The following is a 22390-nucleotide window of genomic DNA, read 5'->3' on the forward strand; positions in this document are numbered from 1 at the left end:
GCAGAGATGGTGGAGCTAGAAAAAAAAAAGCCCTTTTCAGTTTGTGCACTGTGTATGGTCCGTGTAGATTGCTGCAGATTTTCTGAAATGACATGTTTAGATGAGATCATACCAGTAAAGCAGGAATAAAAAAGCTTGCTTTTCTGGTATGTTCTAGGTGTATTGTGAATTTTACTGTTATATTAATTGCCAATATAAGTAAATATAGAATATATATATATAGTGTTTCACAAAGCTTAGACCTTTACCTTCCAGCCACCCCACAGTGCTTGATATTTCAGAGTCATTGGTTATACATGTGTAGTTCCAAGGCACATAAGCTAGAAACAGAAAATATATTTCTAGGAGCACTACCATCTGTTTTCAACATGAAATGCCACACCCATAGAACTCCAACATAAATTTCATTGCACAGACTTACTGTAGTTAATTTTGTCACAAACTCTGCATCTATGGACTGAATCTAATGCTTCCAAAAATGTTGTTTGCAAATATCCAACATTGTTATGCAAGAAATTACAAAATAAAGATTTCTACCATTGTGGTTTAAGCTGTACTGAACTAAATCTGTGGAATGCATTGTGAACTGTAAAAGCAAAGTATCAATAAAGCTTATAGACTTAAAATGTGTTTCCGCATTTTCATTTCATGAAACTGCAGCAGATCAAAATAAAAATACAGTGGGCAGACTTTGCTTCACCCAGCACATGGTAGCTTGTGCTTTTAGAAAGTTTTTTTTTCAGCTCATGGTGCAGCTGTTTACTTTGGAAACGAAAGTCAACTAATATGTTTATGTAATCAAATTTATTTGACACATAAAGTGTTTTTAAGTGATGATGTGTTTTATACTTTGAAAATAAATTCATGCACCAATATTTTAACACATATCATACAGAGCAGGATTTATGAACATACATAAAATCATACCATATAAACATTTACAAATAAGTTCATGACACACGGACACTATTGCTCTTTAAATACGGATGTACATGTTATTAGTCGATTCATTGTTCTTCCACATGGTTATTTCAATGCAAGATCCGATCAGTATGAAGAGTCTGGTACAGTATAGGCAGACATGGTCATCACTCAGCATTACCAGTCACATGGTTACAGAAAACAGAATTGGGACTGCATAGGGACTCTACTGTTGGCCCAACAATCACTTAGTGGATTGATGTAAGGCATTAGTAAATTGGCATATAAAAATAGCTTAATGAGTGATCTAATCCATTTAGAATGCCGAAGCACTTCTGTGGTAAATGTTAGTCAAAATGCTTCATTTTACCTTTTCTCTAAACTGACAAATACAAGTAGCCAGTAACTATAGATCTAGAATTTTAGTTCACTGAACAGAAGGACGAATAGACATCCATGTGGTCAGACCTACCGGTTCCTCACCAGCTCCTTTCAGTGAGCACTGTCGGCCAACTACTATAGTCACTGGTCAGCTACATGGAAAGTGTGACACAGGGGGCTTTTGGATGGCTCCTGGTAAAGATTGTCCAAGTCATATTCTACCATACAGCCAACTCCGAGGAATTCTGACTCACTTTATAGTTTTGATTTACCAGCTATTCCTTGGGTTTACAATTTGTTCTACAGAGAATTTTTTTATAATCTGGACTTGACCTATCTAGTTCGCCTGAAGCAATCAGTGGAGTCACCTCAACTCCACTCGGTGGTACACCAAGGTGCAGCCTTGGGTTACCTTATTTATCTTAAGATTTAACAAGATAAGTCAGCTCATTCTCCTGGATCTACCTGAGCCTTTTTCCCCTTCCATTTTATAGAAATTTGTTTAATTTGAATTCTATTTTGGGTTTTGTGGGTTTGGCACGAAACACAATGAAAACCCATTCTACCCTGCCCCGAACTTAAAATTCCTTTGCTGCTCACCTTCCCATAAGCAGGTGACTGATGTCTTTCATTTAGGAAGCCTTGGCATGAACACAGGACAAAGGTGACACACTGAATCTGCTAAGGGTCCTGCAGCCCTCCTCAGCTTTGAAGTTTTAGCACCATATGGAGAAAAGAGAAATTGGTGGGAAGTGAGACAGCAGCCCACACAACTGGAAACTTTCAAAGGCACTTAATGGATATAAAACTCTGCAAATGAAACATTAAAAAATTAAGTTTCTCAACTTCTCTATACATGGCTCATTTGGTTTTGAAAGCTAAATTGGAGAACAGAGGCTAGCGTTATTTCTAGTACTTCGGTGCATCTAACTTAGGCTGTCTTGTTCAATTGATTTGTAAAAATGAACATTCTTGAAGTATATAGAAACAATAGCAAAACATCATTGTAAAAGTTTTGATGCAAATTAAAAGCTACATATTGGTTAGGGTAACTGAGGCTTCAAAATTTGTCAGCGGGCTACATTATCAGATAGGATTTGTCAATGTAGTTAGTATGTATAGTGATTAGTCTCAGGAACAGAGGCAAGCAGTCTTAACATTCTACAACTTGACCTTCCTTTGTGGCATCACAGTTGTGGAGAGTCCAGATTATGGGTGCAGTCGTGGAACTTCCATTGCGTTTTGGGCTTGTGTGTCCAGGGCAGCATGGTAGGCATTTCCCAACGGCTGGTGGCAAGGAGGCACTCAGCATGGACTCTGCCGTTGCTGGCTGGCAGCAGCAGCAGCAGTAACGTAAGAGGCTTCTGGCACTTACAGACACCGCCACACAAATACACTGGAAAGGCAGACCAAACAGTCATTTTGCATAGCTGGACGTCATACCTGTGTCAAGTGGCAAAAAAACAATCTTGCCAAGTGCCCAAAAGTCAAGTTCAGGTGATGTGCTGAACATTTTGACTTCAGAAGGTAAACCAGAGATCTTGCCACCAAGTTAAGATCTATTGCTTTTTTTTAAAAAAAGTATGTTTTTTCAGTTGAGTTCTGTTTGTTTTTTTCAGCAGTTTGAATGCCTGTGCTGAATGTTGGTCAGTGAGGACGTGTGGCACTTTGATATCACACTCTGTCCTGTTACTATTGAAAAGGTTTATCAACTCCACTTGAGTCAGAGAGCCTTTTGAGTATTTAGCACAGAGCCAGGGGTGACAGCAGGCTCCATGCCTACAAAGGCCTATGAGCCCTGCACTGTTAAGGTAGCACTGTTAAGTCTTTTACATTAAAACAAGTCTGTATCCCCTGCACTGGAGTGAGCAGTCATTTATGTCTCTTACTCCTAGCTTGTTCACAGTTCGGTTGGTGCTGCTTTGCATGGGTTTTGCTCTCCACTGGGAGCTGCTGTCAGTACTATCTCAAGGGTTCTAAGTGCCAGAAGCAGCCAGCACAGCAGGCTGGTGCTGGGTACCCCCAGGCAGGCCATCAGAAATACTCAATGCTCTCGGGTGGGAAGTGGGTTCAAATTCTTTATAAGTGCCTTCAAATTCTTTATAAGTGCCTTTCTTACAGCCTAACTTGGACCACTAGGAAGTATCACAGAATGCATATATTTCTTCTTTTTCCCCTCAAGAACTTTGCTTGGGTGGAATAGAACCCAATATTCATGCTACAGTGAAGACCATCAGAAATGGAGAAGCAGAGTAAGTAAGAATGACCTAGTCCTGTTCCTCTATACTCTAAAGAAAGAAATTCCCAACACTGGTGATTAACTGGGAATTCTTAAAAGGACACATGGATGAATTTTCATTCTAACCTCCTGCAATGCACAACAACCCATGGGCTGCCAAGAGTTTCTACTCAAATCAACAATCTCGGGTCTCATCCACCTGTCCCTTTCCCCCAGCCCTGCCCCGAGTAGCTATCACATGCCCATGCCATCCCAGCACAGCTCCAGTTGGCACACAGGGCCACTGGGTTGACAGTCGCCAAAGAGTAAATGCCTTATACTTGTGAAGTCCTTGCCTTCATGAGGACTCATGGAATTTTCTGTTTATTAACCCCACATCAGCCGCCCCCCCGACCCTAGGAGAGGCTGACCCACGGGACACCTGAGATGGGGAGGGAGAGCTGGCCTGGCCTGGGGAGTCAGAGCCGGGTCAGTGAGGTTAGTACCTGCAGTCGTCTCCTCCAGTGCTGACCACATACTTGTCATCGTAAGAGAAACGGATGTTCGTCACGTGAGCCGAGTGACCAAAGTATCGCTTATGTTTGGCCTGTGAGCAAAAGGGAATGGAGACAGCTAAAAGACCCTGGCTTCCCCTCAGCAACCACAGACTACTTCAGCACTCAAATCCCTGCTCCCAGAACCTTCCTTCACTGGGGACTCCCATTTGGTCTGGACTCCTATATTAGGCAGCCTTTGCCTGACTTTCCTGCCTCATCCCTGCCCCACTTCTGGCCATTTTATCCACCCTCCATCCTCCCTTCTAGCTTCCAGGACTGCCCCTCCAGCAGATGAAAAAGTCATTGCCGTATTTCCGTAGTACTGGGACAGGGTTCCTCTGTGTCTCCCAGAGGACTATCTAGACGTGGCCCCCATCTCAAGCAGATGGCAGACCAGAGAACTGGCAAGGAGGTTACTCTGAGGAAGACTCACAAATTTTTCTGTGCATGGGAAATCAAAGAGCTTCACCAGCCCAAAGTCATCTCCGGTGACAATGTTGAGGCCAGCGTGAGTCACACATGCACAGTTGACATCAGCCTTGTCTGCATTTCGTGGCCAGATTCCAATGACTTCATCTCCCAGGACGCTGTTTGAACAGAAAGAGGGGTTAGGATAGGAGGAAGTCATGTGAGAAGGTTTCTTGCAGTCAGTCACCACCTCTCAGGGAAAAGGAAGAGAGGGATGTTTAACATCGGGGGGGCGTGGCCCAGTACGAGTCCTTGGCCTGTTGGGAACCGGCCGAACGGCACGGCACGAGGTGAGTGGTAGGGGAGCATTACCACCTGAGCTCCGCCTCCTGCCAGATCTGTTGCAGCATTAGATTCTCACAGGAGTGCGAACCCTGTTGTGAACTGCGCGTGCAAGGGATCTAGGTTGCACGCTCCTTAGGTGGAACAGTTTCATCCCGAAACCCTACCCCCACCTGGTCTCTGAAAAAATTGTATTCCATAAACTGGTCCCTGGTGGTTTTATGTAATTCAGTACAGCCACGTGGCTCTCCTGGCATGAAAGCATCTGTCCCCTTCCCCTTGCCAACCTCTTGTTTAGGGAAAAGAGTTAGAGCTTCTGCCTCTGCTAGTAGGGGGTTGCCTCAGTCCCCTGCACTCCAAAACCAAAAGTTACCCCCATCTTTGATTCTCTCCCTGCCGAGATGGAGATGGCTTCCTGTTGAACTTTCTGGAAGGGGTTGATGCATGTAGGAGAAATTACACAAAGAGAAGGACTTAGCATTTCAGAAGCCTAGGTCAGATCAAAGCCAGCGACCTAAACTAGTGCCAAGAAGCCTCCCACCTTCACCCCCAAAGAAAAGACAGCTCCATTTCTCAGCCTCTTCAGATCCTGCACAAACGTGGAGGCTGAGCCTGAGACAAGACACTCCCTTGTGACCTTTTCCTCAAGAAGCTTTTTCTTCCACTGAGTCACCTTGTCCAGGAGGCCCAGGTGATCTTCTCAATGACCATGGCTTCTGTTACCTGCTTCCCCAGGGGGACCTCATGCACCTGGCGCTTATAGGCTCCTGTTGACACCTAGAGGTAGAAGGGAAGCCATGTTCATCAACGTTCCTTCTCAGTTCCACAGATTCCCTTTGACTGTGCTGTTTCCCAGAACACTGGCCCAGCCTCTGCATCGCGAGGACTTTTCTCCACACCCAAGCTCAGCTCCAGGCTGCAAAGCCTATGGCCAGCCCATGGGAACACCAGCGGGGCATTTTCCCATCTTCTCATTCATTTTCTCGCTATTTTCCAGAGTCCCAAGGCAGAGGTTCTCTGACTGTGGTTCCCCAGCAGCAACATCAGCCGCATAGAAACCTGTTAGAAATGCAAACTCTTGGGCCCCATCCAAAACCTACCCAGACACACACTGAGAGGGTGGCCCCTAGCCATCTCAGCTTTAACAAAGCTACCAGTTGTTTCTGATACACAGGGATCCCAGTTCTCAGCAAACCAAGAGGCACAGAGGTAAGACAGGTTTCTCATGGACAGTGGCTGACATAGATGATTCTGAGGTATCTAGAACTTGACCCTTGGTGCTCTGGGAGTCATCTAAGACAAAGAGACCACTTTTCCTACCATCAAGGACATTTGCCAGTGAATGGCTGCTGCCTTCCTCTTCAGCCTCCTCTCTCCCTGCAGTGCCTCTATCCCAGCCCCGCCTCCCCTTTCCTTCTGGAATCAGCAGGGAAGCTGAGCTCTTTCCTGCCTCAGGGCTTGCATGCAGATGGCCTGGAACAACGTTTGTTCCCACCTCTCTGTTGGCTAACACCTACACACCCTGCAGACCTCAGCTTACATACCACTCACTGGAGAGGAAGTGCATCTAAATTCAGCACCTTGCTACATGCTCCCCAGAATGCTGTACTTTTCCTTCTTGGCACATAATCACAATTTGTAATTATATTTCTATTTTGTGACTGTTTAGTGCTTGTCTTCTCCACTATAGAGCAAGCTGTAGGAAACAAGGACTGAAACTGTCTTTGCAAAATTATGACTGAGATCTAACCCAGCTGACTTCATATTGCTTCTAACCTCCAAGCTGTCTTTGTTCATTCCTGGATGTAGGCTAAACTAACTTTGGGAGAAAGTTTAAACAAAGATGATAACAGTCTTTTCCCAAAGCAGACCTCTTTCTTGCCTGGGGATGAGATTGCCTCCGTAGGACTATTATTAGCCACAAGATTATAACTTATGGTATAGGAGTCATGCAGGTGGAGGCTACAAGATTCTGACCCTCCCTAAAGTGGTCCTGAGATCAGTACTTAAGATAGTTTGCAGACCCAGTACTTGATGGATCAGCTGGCACCACCCAGATGGATAAACTGGCTCTCTCATCTTGTGGCCCCCACCCACAAGGAACTGAGTGAACGCAAGAGGACAGCTCCAACTCGCTATGATTTCATCTCTGACCAATCGTACTCCTGGCTCACTGGCTTCACCCCACCCACCAAGTTATCCTTAAAAACTGTGCTCCCAGAATGCACAGGGAGACTGATTTGAGTAATAATAAAACTCCAGTCTCTTATGCAGCTGGCTGTATATGAATTACTCTTTCTCTATTGCAATTCCCCTGTCTTGATGAATTGGCTCTGTCTAGGCAGCAGGCAAGGTGAATCCCTTGGGTGGACCAGTCCAAGACAGGACCAGTCTCATTTTGTCCATTTAAAAGTCTAGCACAGTGCCTGGTTCAGCAAATAGTTGAGTGAATAAATACATCCTCTCTCCTTTCACAGTGAATAGCCAGTTCCATCCAGGCCAGCTCACAAATGCAGATTTGTTGAGTGTGGGCGAGATCATCCTGTTTTTAGGGGTCAGTCCCAGCAGTGGATCCCTCTACATCTCTTCCACGGGCAGGTCCCCTCGGACCCAGGGATGAGCTTTTACTCCAGGCCCACTGGCTGGAGTCCAGGGCCCAAGTACAGAGGGACCATTCTACTCAGTAGAGTTTGGAAATGACATGAATAAATGCCAGAAGCAGCACAAGGCTTAGGTGTAGCCCCCGAAAACTAGAAATGAGGAAACTTGAGGAGGTGGTGAGTAGCAGATTAAAGATGATTAGGGCTTGTGTTTCCTGCTTTTCTTACTCTTTACTATTTTAAATTCTATTTCCTCAATGTTCTTAAATTCTCCAAGCCTCTGTTTCTACATTTATAAAATACGGAAAAAGTAACTACTTAAAAGAGTTCCAGTGAAGAGCGAGTTAGCACACTGCCTGGCACACAGTAAGGACTCAATTAATACACACCATTGTTGTTATTACTATTATTATCAGTTGCCCCAGATAATAAGTAAACCCCAAGCATACCTGAATGTATTTGCCATCCGCAGAAAAATCCATCTGAATGACAAAGCTTGGGATATCTTTGCAGTAGCCAATGCGGTTCAGATTTGTGCCCTGAGTGAGGTCATAGAAGTCAACTGTGTGTTCAGATGAACCAACGGCTAAGAATCGGTTGTCTGGGCTGATTCTAGAAAAAGCAATCCAAGAGCAGGATCCATGAGGAGGGCTGTTTGGGGCTGGTCAGGCATGAAGGCTGCTCCGGGACAGGCCTTCCAGGCCCAAAGGCAATGAGAGCTGCCTTGTGACTCACATGTGGTCGGCCTTTCCTGGCATTCTATGGAATTCAACAATTTATCTGGATCAAATCCCTGGGAAATAAGTAGAATAACATCTACAAGTAGTTTTAACCACACTTTTTTTTTTTTTTTGAGACAGTCTCACTCTGTCATCAGGCTGGAGTGTAGTGGTGCAATCTCAGCTCACTGCAACCTCTGCCTCCCGAGTTGAACAAATTCCCCTGCCTCAGCCTGCCAAGTTGCTGGGATTACAGGCATGTGCCACCACGGCCGGCTAGTTTTTTGTATTTTAGTAGAGACGAGGTTTCACCATGTTGGCCAGGATGGTCTCGATCTGACCTTGTGATCCACCCACCTTGGCCTCCCAAAGTGCTGGGATTACAGGTGTGATCCACCACGCACAGCCAACCACAGTTTTATGGAAATTAGCAAAGACTTGTCTGAGGGTGAACATGGGAGAAGGTATTCTTTCAGAGGTGGCTTGGAGAAAGTGACCCTCTCACAATTGGGTTATTCATTCCCGCCGTAGCTGGAATGGGAACCACTGGGAAGCAGAATGCTTGCCTTCCTCCTGCATGCCCAGACCACCCACTTACGTACCTGATATCTTGGATAGCAGATTTCCGGTCTCGTTTTTTCCCCCAAACTTTCAGGCTGTTCACCAACAAGATGACAAACTCTCCATTCTTCATGCCAATGGCCACCATCTCCCCATCAGGGCTGTAGGCTGCACACCTGGCTGCATGGCCCAGGCTCACCTTGTTTAACAGCTTCTACATTCGTGCAAAGGAAATTGATTTGAGCCCTTGGCCCCCTCAGCTGGTCTACAGGGGACATCCTACACCAGGCCAGAAAAGTCAGGCTGCCCTTGCAGCCACTGTAGCCCCCAAATCTCTTCTAAGAGTAAATGTCCCTGAATAACTGAGGCGGGCTATATGTTTTGATTAGAACAGATTGAGGGACAACAAGTTTTACGGTAGAGGCTGGCAAACTTTTTCTGTAAATGATTAGGTAGCACCTCCTTTCGACTCTATGGGCCATCAAGTCTCTGTCGCAACCATTCACCTTTGCCACTGCAGCACACGACAGCCACAGACAGTACCTACACAAACAAGAGCAGCTGCTGGACTTTTAGAAAGGGCCGGATTTGGCCTTTAACTGTAGATTGCCAACCTCTTGTTCAGGGGAAAGAGCTTGAGCTTCCGCCTCTGCTAGTTCAAATTCTGAATCCTGGCCCTGTCACTTATTAGCCAGGTGTGTTTGGGTAAATTACATCTCAGTTTTTCTATGTTTACTAATAGGGATGTTAATAAGGGTTTTGTAAGGTTATTGTAGACACTAATTGTGTCCATGAAGCAGCTGGTATTATGTAGGTATTCATGTAGTGACAGCTGTTGCTAGTAATGTTTAATAAATAATTACAAAAACTAACTTAGGAGCCTAACAACCACACTCCTGCTTTTACCTGTCTATTCTGTGACTCTTACACTAAAAATGCAACACACAGTTACTGGCCCTTTCAAAATGAAACCAAGTATTTTAATTAGTGGAACTTAAGTACTTGTTTGAACTCTGGATGAGGCAAGAGGGCTGGAAACAACTCTTTGATCCCCCCACTAACCCTGCCCCCGACTGCCCCCCCACCACCCCGCACCACCCCCCAACCCCGCACCACCCCCCACCCCACACTGACTCCTTGCTGTTTCATGGTTTTACTCCCAATGAACTTTAACATTGCTTTCCCAAACACTTAAGAGAAACCTTGTCGGGATTGTGATGGAAATACATTAGGCCCATTTGAGAATATTTGACATTTTAAATCATTTTTAGTCTTCTCATTCAGGGGAAACATGATTTGTCTCTGTATTTTTAGTTTTGTGGGTTCATGACAAGACAATAGTAATTCTCAATTATATTTTTTAGATGGGGTGTGGTGAGTGGGGCTTCTTTTATCATTAGGTTTTCTAACTTGACCTTCTATCTGGCCCCATCCTTCTCTCTGTCATGACGCTGGCTGGGCCTCTCCTTGCTCAGCTCCCACCGCTATGCAGCCCACTCGTGGGCATCTGAGTTCGGGCAGAATCGGCCTCACCTTGTCAGCCAGGTCCCAGATCCGGGCTGTGCCATCGTTGCTGGCAGAAATGAAGAGGTCCTTGGAAGGGTGAGTGGCCAGGCCCCAGATCTCCCCTTCCATGTGACCATCAATCAGGATGTTTGAAGCAGCATTTTTTTCGCCAACTTCAATTATTTCTCCATCTTTGGTTCCCACTAAGATTTTTCCCTGTTGTAATTGAAACACTATTAGAAAAAGGACAAATACTGTATGACTACACTCATATGTGTATCTAGAGTGGTCAAATTCATGGAGACAGAAAGGAGAATGATGACTGCCGGTGGATGGGGGTGGGGGACGGGGGAGTTAGTGCTTAATGGTACCGTTCCAGTTTTGCAAGGTAAGAAAAGTTCCGTGGGTGGATGGTGGTGATGGTTGCACAGCAATGTGAATGTGCTTAATGCCACTGAATTGTACACTTAAAAATGGTTAAAATGGTCACTTTTATGTTATTTTGGCACAATTTAAAAAATTTTAAAACACTACCATTATTAGAAAAACTTGGGAATTGCAGCCAGGTGCGGTGGCTGACGCCTGTAATCCCAGCACTTTGGGATGCTGAGTCAGTTGGATCACTTGTGGTTGGGAGTTCAAGACCAGCCTGACCAACATGGAGAAACCATGTCTCTACTAAAAATACAAAATAAGCCAGGCATGGTGGCACTTGCCTGTAATCCCAGCTACTTGGGAAGCTGAGGCAGGCAAATCACTTGAACCTGGGAGGCAGAAGTTGCGGTGAGGTGAGATTGGTACTATTGCACTCCAGCCTGAGCAACAAGAGAGAAACTCCGTATCAAAAACAAACAAACAAACAAAAAAAAAAAAAGAAGAAGAAAAGAAAAAGAAAAACTTGGGGATTACTTGAGGCCACGAATTTAAGGTTGCAGTAAGCTACGATGGCTCCACCGCTCTCCAGCATGGGTGACACAGTGAGACCCTGCTTAAAAAAAAAAATAACTTGGCAAAGTTCCTTTGTAGTGTGAATATTAAAATAGGAAGGGCCAAGAGGTCTTTCGTTTTTGTTTTTTGAGACAGAGTCTCACTCTCTCACCCAGGCTGCAGTGCAAGGGGTGTGATCTCAGCTCACTGAAACCTCTGCCTCCCAGGCTCAAGCGATTCTCCCGACTCAGCCACCCAGGTAGTTGGAACTACAGGTACATGCCACCACACCTGGCTAAGTTTTGTATTTTTAGTAAAGATGGGCTTTTACTATATTGACCAGGCTGGTCTCGAACTCCTGACCTCAAGTGATCTGCCTGCCTTGGCCTCCCAGAGTGCTGGGATTACAGGTGTGAGCCATCATGCCTGGCCAGTGTTTTGTTTTTAACAAGAAACTGTCCATTCTTAATTATTCTTCTCCACCCTCTCACTTCGCCTTCTCTCAATCAGCTACCTAAGGTAAGAGATTTAGCACAGATTCCTTCATCACCCAGCAGATTCCAGTAACTATAGAGCAAGGCAGCCAATGAGTGTTCTCGGACAGCTCAAACTCTTAATAAGTTCTTCCTTCCACTGAACAAAAATCTGCTTCCTGGCCAGGCATGGTGGTTCACGCCTATAATCCCAGAACTTTGGGAGGCCGAGGCAGATGGATCACCTGAAGTCAGGAGTTTGAGACAAGCCTGGCCAACATGGTGAAACCCCATGTCTACTAAAAATACAAAAAATTAGCTGGGTATGGTAGTGGGCACCTGTAATCCCAGCTACTTGGGAGGCTGAGGCAGGAGATTCGCTTGAACCCAGGGGGCGCGGGATGCAGTGAACTGAGATCACACCATTGTATCCAGCCTGGGTAACAGAGCAAGACTCAGTAACAAAAAAAAAAAAAAAAAAAAAAAAAAAAAAAAAACAACTACTTTCCAATAACTTCCAGGATCCAGGCATAGTCCTGCCTTCATCTCCCAGAACTGCCCTTCCAGGTGGGCATCACTTAGCTATTTAAGAACCAAATCCCCAGTTTCGAATCATGTAGACTCCACATCTGGTTTGCCTTTTTCATGGAAAACATCTAAGAAAGCAAATTCTTAACTGATATTCAGAAATATAAACACAAGTAATTTGATAGAGGCTTGGAGATTGGCTTTTAAGTGCATCAAATCCCCCGGTGGAATTTAAAAAGAAGAAAATGGAAGGAAATAGAAGGAAACATCCAGGTCAAGGTCCCGCCCCTGAGATTCTGATTTACCAGCTCCAGGTGGGTGCCTAGACATCCATATTCTTTAAAATTCCTCAGTGGCTTTTTATACACTGCCCAAATATGAGTTGGAAACCAATGGCTTTGAGTCAGGCAGTTTGGTGGCCCTTACCTTCCTCCTTGATGGTTCTGGAACTTAGGGCATGGGCAAATTACTTAGTATCTCTGAGCTTATGAGAATATAATCTGTAATACATCTGAATGGGACTCTATGCCAAGCAAGATGAAAGGCACTGCCATGTAGAACAATGTGACCCTCACAACAGCCTCATGACAAACCCATGTGCTGGACACTGAAATGTGAAGGAACACACCCAAGGTCACCAGCTGCCTCTTCCTGGGGGAGTCGGACTCTCTGAAGCTGCTTCTCACTACAGCACAGTTCACATCTTGAAGGCGTGTTTCAAGGATTCAACAAACCATCGCAGGGCATGCGTCTAGCTCGGAAGGTACCTACACTTCCCCCTTTCCTGGCCCAGCCCCAAGGGGAGCCGGCTGTACTCACTTTTCCACGGCACACGGAGCGCACACACTCTACCAGCTGCCCCGTCTCCAGCTGAAAGGCCCGGCAGCGCTTCATCTCCTGGTCCCACAATTTTACAGCACCTCCTTCTTTGGTCCTAAAAAAGATTGAAAGGCACTCAGGCTGTTAACCCTCATCCTAAGACTCACTTCCCACCCCGTCAACTCTCTCCCCTCTTTCCCAGTCGTCAAGGTCCTGGCTGCCAGGGGCCCAGCAGGACAGACCCTCGGGGGTCCAGACCCTCCTGGGGTCTCCCTGTTAGGCCCTGCTGCTGAGCTCTCCCAAACCCCTGAACTTACAGATTTCCTACAATGCCTTCAAATGCTGCCATCACGGGAGGAAAGAGAAAGTAATTTGGAAATCCAGATTTCTTATTAGATTAGAACACAAAGAAATGTTTCTCCTGCCTTCAGGCTCTGCTTCTACATCCCTCCTCTTCTCCTCCTCCCTCCATTCCTCCAAAGAGTTACTAACATTTTATGAACAGCACAGTCACTGTGGTTTGCTCAAGAATACCTCTCTTTGGTCCTAAAAAAGACTGAACGGAACTCAGGCTGTTAACCCTCAATCCTAACACCCATTTCCCACCCCTCATCCCTCTCCACTCTTTCCTAGTCATCAAGGTCCTGGCCACCAGGACCAAAGTTTTTTTTTTATATTAATTAATTAATTTATTTATTTGTTCATTTTGAGATGGAGCTTTGCTCTTGTTGCCCAGGATGGAGTGCAATGGCATGATCGCAGCTCACTGCAACCTCTGCCTCCCAGGTTCAAGCCAGTCTCCTGCCTCAGCCTCTTAAGTAGCTGGGATAACAGGCCCTACGCCCAGCTAAATTTTGTATTTTCGGTAGAGACAGGATTTCACCATGTTGGCCAGGCTGGTTTCAAACTCCGGACCTCAGGTGATCTGCCCCTCTCAGCCTCCCAAAGCGCTGGGATTACAGGAGTGAGCCACCGCGCCTCTCAGGTTTTTTGTTTTTTTAAATACGGGGCTTCACCATGTTGGTCAGGTTGGTCTTGAACTCCCGACCTAACACCAAACCAGCTCTCTACTACTCTCTTTCTTGTGAGGATCTTGCCCTAGGCCCTCTTGTAGAGATAGCAGACTGATCGCCCTAATACAAAAACCAAGGATGACAATCTGCATTTTCTCCAAACTGGGGACGCTTTTGTCAGTTTCTCCCAAAAGACAAGCTGTTCCTATGGAAACTTCGGCTTACGGCCGCTCTTTTCCACCGGTCACTATGAGTCCATCCCGAAGGGTCGTGTACATTGTGAACACGGGGCCTGTGTGAGCCTTGGCCACCAGCCGGATGAGGAAGTGGTCCTTCCAGACGTAGACGTCTCCATTGATGGCACCCGTGAAAGTGAGGTTGTTCTGAAAACAAAGGAACATCTTCCACAACAGGAACACTGTCAGGTGGGTCCCTCCCCAGCCACCCGTTCTCTCATTAAGGAACCAGAGCTAGAGAAGCAGACATGCCTAAGCGGTTTGATCTTCTGTGCTAAGGAAAGCAGCAGAATTTGCAGAAAAACTGCTGAGAACACCACATAAGGCAATCACCTGGCTTGGAAATTCACTCTAATTGGTTTGGGCATTTGATTCCACTCTTGAGCACAGCTCCGCATTAACAAGGACTTCCCTTCTGTGAACACAGACCAGGTGACAGCAGGGTCAGGGGCAGACCCCAGGCCATAGGACACTTTTCTGGGGCTCCTCTACAAGGGGGAGAAACCCACTCCTGGAGGACCACGAGGTGACTATGTTCCAACAGGTCATCATTTTGGAGCTTGCATTGGCTGAGGGCACCCCATAGCCCACTGAAGGCTGGCAGTTGGGGGGATCTGTGGCACAAAAAGGCTGGGAAGAAAAAGGATCATCGTCTAGCAGTGGAAATCATTCCTAATATCCTCTGGGGCTTGCAAGTCAGGGTTGCCTCTAGAGTAACAAAACTTCTGTCCTTGGTGGGTGTCCTACGTTTTCTGGTTAATATTTTAAGGAAAAAAAATATTGGCCGGATGCAGTGGCTCACACCTGTAATCCCAGCACTTTGGGAAGCCAAGGCAGGTGGATCACCTGAGGTCAGGAGTTCAAGAACAGCCTCATCAACATGGTGAAACCCTGTCTCTACTAAAAACATAAAAATTAGCTGGGTGTGGTGGCAGGTGCCTGTAATCCCACCTACTCAGGAGGCTGAAGCAGGAGAATCACTTGAACCCAGGAGGTGGAGATTGCAGAGAGCCAAGACTGCACCACTGCACTCCAGCCTGGGTGACAGAGCAAGACTCCGTACCGCCCCCCCCTCCCCACCCCCGCACACCCAGTGGTTGCAAATAAGCCAGTATAGGAGATAATGTGGAAATGGCTTTCCTGCTGTTTTCAGCCTCTTGGCCAAACTCCCCTCCTGCCCATGCCCATGCCCACGCCCCTTCTCAGGAATCATCTGCTAGAACTCACAGCACCGAAGGCCACGGAGAGCATTGTCTGCATTTTGGCAGCTCCCAGGGACCCGATGACTCCTTTTTTGTAAAGCAAGGCGCTGCCTGCCAGGGTCCAGAACTTCATATGTTTGACTCCAACAGATACAAACTGCGTGTCTGAGTCAGGGCGAAATTCCACCACAAATATGCGCTCCAGGTGACCCCCTCGGCTGGCAACCTTGGCACCTGTGAGGGTGACAGAGTCTGGTGAGGCTCATTGCTTCCTGGGCCAGGCCGGGGGAGCCGCAGCCCAGGAGTTCTCTCCACCCCAGCAGGTGCAGGGCCCGCCTCAGGACAACAGAGTCCCCCCACAGGACAACAGAGCCTCTCCCAGAGCCCCACTGGGACTCACATTCCTTTAGACACCTTCTTTTTAATTTCTAAGATTCCGCATTCATTTTATTTTAAGTTCTCCATTTCCCTTTTTGTTTTGTGGTGTTTAGGTTTATTTTTTATTTATATTTTATGTTTAAGTACTAGTTTTTTCTTCAACCCATTTAAATATGTCTTTGAGTGTCTCTTGAGTTTTATTTAACCTTTGTCTTAATAAAATTCCAACCCTACCATGTACTTGTAGAACAACTTTGGACAAGTTACTGAAACTCTATGTGCTTTGGTTTCCTCACCTGTCAGATGGGGCTAATAACTGTTCCTATTTCAGAAGCTGCATTGTAGATGCAAAGAATGGACATAAGTGAAACCCCCAGCACAGTGCGTGATACTGTGAGTAATCCTATGTTAGACAGTATTGTTAGTAGCAGTAACGGTATTATCATCATCACTCCTTTAGCTCCTTTCACAATTTCTTGGCTTCCATTCTTTCAGCCTGTCTTTTAAACCCACTCTTTCTTAATCTCATTATTTTTAAGCTCTCGAGTTTTAAATTTTTGTTTTAAAACTGTTACCTTTTAACTTACTCTGAATGTTTTTGTTCCAATTTCCTCTCAATTGCCACCCCTCCCTTTATTATTTACACACATTTTTTTTTCTTCCCTTCATTCTCAACCCTTCACATTTGCTTTTATGACAGCTTTCTAGGACCGTGACGGTGGTGGGTTTTGATGTAGCTGGGCCTGCAGCCACCCCTCTGATACTCTGTAAGAGAAACTCTCCCATGCGAGGCTGGGGAGACCCACAGGTACTTCTCCCAGCTGCCAATCTCTCTGCATATGAATCCCTGACTTACTGTAACAGATCTCTCACTACTTAGGGCTTAGAGGTTTTCAGACCCACGGTTTCCAAGGATACCACAAACAAAGTAACACAACAGACTGGAAGAAAGCATTGGCAATGCTTGTAAGATTCAGAGGATTAGCATTAAAAATCTATAAGGAACTCCAAATTTTAACTAAAAGACAAACAACCCTCCCACCCCAAGTAGTAAAAGGATTTGAATAGGTGAATTACAAAAGCAGCAATACAATGATGAGATGGAAGGAGGGTCCAGCTCACCAGTCACAGCAGAGGTGCAAACGAACAATGAGTTGCACATTTTTCAAAGCCACTGTTTGTATTTTCTTTGCTTTAATTCCATGGAGGCTTCTAATCGTGGAGACACCTGTATCCCTCTTTCCATTGGCTTCTAGTCTGCTCAGAGCAAATTACATTGACCTATCTAGGACCTGACAACGTGCATTTAATAAGTTCATTTTTAATTCTATTTTTTTTTTTTTTTTTGAGATGGAGTTTCGCTCTTGTTACCCAGGCTGGAGTGCAATGGCACGATCTCAGCTCACCGCAACCTCCGCCTCCTGAGTTCAGGCAATTCTCCTGCCTCAGCCTCCTGAGTAGCTGGGATTACAGGCATGCACCACCATGCCCAGCTGATTTTTTGTATTTTTAGTAGAGACGGGGTTTCACCATGTTGACCAGGATGGTCTCGATCTCTTGACCTCGTGATCCACCCGCCTTGGCCTCCCAAAGTGCTGGGATTACAGGCGTGAGCCACCGCGCCCGGCCCAATTCTATTTTATTTTTACCTACACACACAACATACACGCATGCTCCCAAATGATCCTCTAATAAGTGAAGAATGAATAACAGGCTCTCTAGTGATGTATAAAATGTATGTAAATCTCCACAAACACAGCTATTTATCTGTAAGCATGACTTGAAATGAAGAAAAGCCCACACTGGAGAAGGAACAGAGGAGAGATGACATGTCTGTGGTCAACTGGGAAGAGGTGGAGGCTGGTGATGCTAAGGTATCAGCGCTGGCGCACACCCTCTGCACAAACAAGAACAGGCTTCTCTTTTCCCTGGGACCTTGTTTAAAAGCCCTGGCTCCTCTAACCCTCCCCTGGGAGGTCAGAAGGGACCCTGGGTGAGCAGGAGTCTGTGCTGGGGCAGGCCAGAGCAACCACTGCTTAGAGGACAGGAGGAGGGACTGAAGACAGTGAGCCTGAACTTCAAAAGGCAAGGCCATGCAGAGAGGCCCACGTCAGAGCTTTTTCCCAAGGATCCCGGAACAGAGTTAGCAACACAGAAGAAAACATAATGAAGCAATTTATGTCCCCACATAAGAAGGGGCTTTAAATGAGGCTTTCGGACAGGGTATGAACTGTCTTGTGAAGTGATGAGAGCTACATCCTTTAAAGTACTCAAGCAGAGGACAGAAGGGTACATTTGGAGGAATTTCTCCTTAGGATGGGTCCTGACTGAGCAGGAAGTCTTGTCTAGTCCTTCCCATGCCAAGATGCTCTATGTCTATCATTTAAGATGCTCAGTCTCTCATCTGGGCTAAGTCTGGTCAATCAGCTGGCCACTGATATCACAAGGAATGAATCTCACCCCTGAGATAGCAACTATGCAGCCATATGAGTGAGATATACTGGTGAACAAGAAAATGAGAAAATGGGACCAGGTGCCAAGGCTCACGCCTGTAATCCCAGCACTTTGGGAGGCCAAGATGGGCAGATCACGAGGTCAGGAGTTTGAGACCAGCCTGGCCAGCAAGGTGAAATCCCGTCTCTACTAAAAATACAAAAAATTAGCCAGGCATGGTGAACACCTGTAATCCCAGTTTCTCGGGAGGCTGACACAGGAGAATTGCTTGAACCCAGGAGCAGAAATTGCAGTGAGCCAAGATCACGCCACTGCACTCCAGCCTGGGTAACAGAGTGAGTCTCTAAAAAAAAAAAAAGAAAAGAAAAGAAAAAAAGAAAATGAGAAAATGTGGTTTCCTAGAAACATAGATCATGTCACCTTCCAAAGGAATATGGTGAGTATCATCACAAATGTCTGCAGGCTGTCAGCCTCGTTTCCTCATATGAGGGTGCTCAGGAGAGACTGGAACTTTCCTCCCAATGTGCTGATTTCTTTACAGCCTCTCTGCACCACCTCCTCCATGGGAAGCTGAGGAGATAATGGGACTCCAGAGCCCTGGATGGGAGAAGCGCCACCTCTGCGCTTGCCTGGCAGAGCGTGTCCCAGATACAGGCTGCCTGGCTGCAGACAGACCTCATTAATGTCCTAATTGGATCTGCTTTTGCCAGGGCAGTACCCAACTTGAGAATATATGTGGGAGACTGCACATCTTTAGTTCTAAGATGCCCATATACTCAGTATCAGCTTGTGTGTGTGCATGTGCCTGAGGTATGCGTGCATGTATTGGGGGCAGGGACAAGAAAGAAATCCTGCTACAGTAAATGTAAACCTTGATCGTAAGATAAATCCCTATTTCAAAAGTGTTAAAATGTCAAAAAAAATTTAATTGCTTCTGAGACTATGATAAAACATTATCTCATTTCCCAAAGTGATAAGGCAGTAGTTGGATCTAGGGGCCACCAGAAGAGCACTGAAAATAAGGACCCTTGGGTAGGAAGGGGGCTAAGACAGATGTTGGCGAGGCTGCTGTCTTCTGTCTGAGGAGGAGGGCCGCTAACATCGGAGCACCTCCCCAGTGCTCTTTCACTAATGGGCCCAGGAGTCCCTGGCCAGCCTCCTTCTGGCCTTGGGACCCTGGGGTGCACCAGCATCAGTGGGGCTGCTATACCAGGATCCCCAGAGCCTTGTTTTCTGCTTGCCCAGCAGCCGTCAGTGTCCGTGGTGGGCTTTGGAGACAGACCTGGGTTCGAGCCCAGCCCATGCCACAGGCAGACCCCTTGGAGGGATAGAAAGCCCCGTGCTGGTTTACCTTCCTGCCACCGCCAGACGGTGATGGTGTGCTCAGGATCCACTCCCACCGACACCAGGAGCTTTCCGGTTGCACTGAAGTTGACGTAATTCACCCCCTTGGAGTGGAAGCACCGCAGCATGGAGAGGGTGTGCTTGGTCATGGCGTCCCATATGTGGATGGAAGGTGTTGTTCCTGAGCGTGGGGAGGCGTGACAAAGAGGTAAGACTGAAGAATGGTGGAGCCAAGGTGATGCTTATGCTCATGTAAAAGCCTTTTTTTTTTTTTTTTTTTTTTTTTTTTTGAGATGGAGTCTTAGTCTGTCTCCCAGGCTGGAGTGCAGGGGCACCATTTAAGCTCACTGCAACCTCCTCATCCCAGGTTCATGCAATCCTTGTGCCTCAGTCTCCCGAGCAGCTGGGATTACAGGCGCGCACCACCACGCCCAGCTAATTTTTGTATTTTTAGTAGAGACAAGGTTTCACCATGTTGACCAAGCTGGTCTCAAACTCCCGACCTCAGGTGATCTGCCTGCCTCAGCCTCCCAAAGTGCTGGGATTACAGGCATGAACCACTGCGGTCTGGCCTGTAAAAGCCCTTTTTAAGACAAGCGTTTAAGGTGTTACAGTCATTGGGCATCAGAGACCTATAGCCTGACCTGGCCAGAGCTGAAAGACTACAGGAAATTTGCTTTTAAAGGCAGAGCCCTACAAACATTTACGTTCAGCACACATACACACACACACATACACACACACACTCCCGGAGGATTTTATACGAAGGAAACTGGTGAGGTCAATGATTCGTATCTGCACTTCAGCAAGATACAATCGGCAAACATGATACAATGACATGATTTTGCTGTGCAGATTCAAACTACTCACGGACGGAACAGCCTTACCTGGGGTTTCCGTAATATCACCTGCATTGGGTGAGCAATGGCAATGAGGAAGCGTCAAGGGAAAATAATAGCTAAAATAAGTCACATTTGCAACAGTGAAGCACTCAACACCAGCATCACAAAGCTCCAAATTAAACTTAAAAATGGACATGGGTTCAATGAAAACAAGCAGGAAGTTGTAAAAACTGCTCTTGAAGTGCGAAAGTAAAAACAAACTTCTCATAAATGTGAATCAGTTCACATTTGTCACTGGCAGTTTCCCAGGGCACAGGGGGTCCAGGCACGCTTACTGAAATCTGCTAGCCAAGCACAATCACCAGGCTTCAAAAGACATGGGCTTCTTGACACTGGGATCTGAAAAACTATTCTTACAGGGCCATTGTTTAGGATTCTCAGGCTCTGGTCAGACTTTACGGTCCCTCAGAATCACAGTCACTGGATGTGTCAACTCAGGTGACACTGATACATTCAGGACTCAAAAAACCGACAGCAACATCAACAAGAACGGATGGATGTAAGCAACCCCCACACTCCCTCTCCCAATAACTGCTGACAAGTCAACATCCCTGCAAGCTGGGAAAGCCTCAGCTGCTGCAGGACCTCCTACCTATCTGGCTGGTGGCCACCACGTTTCTGTACTTGGGGTGCTGGTTCACTGTGAGGCAGAGGATGTCATCCGTGTGCTCCAGATAGAAGCTCTGGCTCCCTGGGAGAGAGAGATCATGGGAGGGTGAACAGTGGGACCTAAAGACCTTTTGTAACTCCAAAGCATCCTGTGGAAACTTTGGAAACTCCTTACAAAAGTGACAGCTTAAAGCCACCATATTCTCACTTCCGGAATCATGCTTAGGGAGATGATGATCGTTTTTTCGAAATGTTCCTATTCTGTTCCCGGTCTGGGTGAAGAGGAGCTAGTGTCTGTTACCTAATACATTCCAGCTGCCCTTCGATGCTTCCCACTGCCCTGTGTGGGTCCAGAGCACAGCTCAATTACAGGACCTCCCAGAGTCCAAAATGATGACGGTCCAAGTTCCCTCCTCTCCATGGCACAGGACTGATGCTTCTCAATGTCCACATCTGGGCAGAAGTAGGGGTGGGGGCCTGGAGATGATGCTTCACTGAGCAAAATGGCACCACTTCTCCATGTGAAATATGAAATCCTAAGGGACTAATCATCTTTACTTACCAAATGCCAATCCACTTGGCGGCCTGGGCAGCACAGGTGGTGGCTTTACCCCGGAAAGCCCTAACTCAACATACATCACACGTAGTGGAAGAAAGAGCACTTCATCATCTATCAGAGCAAATGGGTTTGCTGACCTCCAAAGTGGCCACTTTAAACCCACCCAGATGCTCAAGAACCTAAGGGTGAATGATGGTGTAGACATATGGGGAAGGGGTGAACTGCTACCAATATGATAACAGGGCTAGAAAGGGAAAAAAATGTACAGGCAACACCAAGTCCCTCCTCCCCGCAACAGACATAGATCGACACACGCCCATTGATTTCACTGTCTAAATCTATGTATGAATAACTACACAGAATTGACAACAAAAATTTTAAATGAAAGATTTTTTTTCTTGATATATGAGCGAATAAGGCAAAATGTGGACCTGTTTAAATCTGGTGGTAATGATATAGTTGTCTGTTAATTTCTAAACGTTTCTTTTTGTTTGAAATGTTTTATTTTTTCCATTTGAGTCATCATGTGATTTGGGTTTTTTATTTTATTTTTATTTCTGAGACAGAGTCTCACTCTGTTGCCCAGGCCAGAGTGCAGTGGTGCAATCTCGGCTCACTGGAACCTCCACCTCCTGGGTTCAAGCAATTCTCCTGCCTCGGCCTCCCAAGTACCTGGGATTACAGGTGCCTGCCACCATGTTGGGCTAATTTTTGTATTTTTAGTAGAGATGGG

The 22390-nt window shown here is 46.2% G+C and overlaps 1 protein-coding gene across 6 annotated transcripts in view; it reads right to left on the reverse strand.

Annotated features, from left to right (window-relative positions):
* Positions 1–26: 26 nt before the first annotated feature.
* EML6 (EMAP like 6) overlaps positions 27–22390 on the reverse strand; it is a 298470-nt gene continuing 276106 nt past the window's right edge. For all 6 annotated transcript variants that reach the window (XM_074400077.1, XM_074400066.1, XM_074400057.1 and 3 more), the window contains 12 exons: positions 21082–21180; positions 19595–19768; positions 15437–15645; positions 14199–14356; positions 12961–13075; positions 10241–10429; positions 8749–8921; positions 7877–8039; positions 5501–5604; positions 4511–4664; positions 4027–4127; positions 27–2698 (listed from right to left, as the gene is read on the reverse strand). In XM_074400077.1, coding sequence (XP_074256178.1) covers positions 2674–2698; positions 4027–4127; positions 4511–4664; positions 5501–5604; positions 7877–8039; positions 8749–8921; positions 10241–10429; positions 12961–13075; positions 14199–14356; positions 15437–15645; positions 19595–19768; positions 21082–21180 — 1664 coding nt within the window. In that variant the 3' untranslated portion in view covers positions 27–2673. The remainder of the gene's footprint in view (positions 2699–4026; positions 4128–4510; positions 4665–5500; positions 5605–7876; positions 8040–8748; positions 8922–10240; positions 10430–12960; positions 13076–14198; positions 14357–15436; positions 15646–19594; positions 19769–21081; positions 21181–22390) is intronic.

Source organism: Saimiri boliviensis, chromosome 1 (genome assembly GCF_048565385.1).
Source record: "Saimiri boliviensis isolate mSaiBol1 chromosome 1, mSaiBol1.pri, whole genome shotgun sequence".
Lineage (NCBI taxonomy): Eukaryota > Metazoa > Chordata > Mammalia > Primates > Cebidae > Saimiri > Saimiri boliviensis.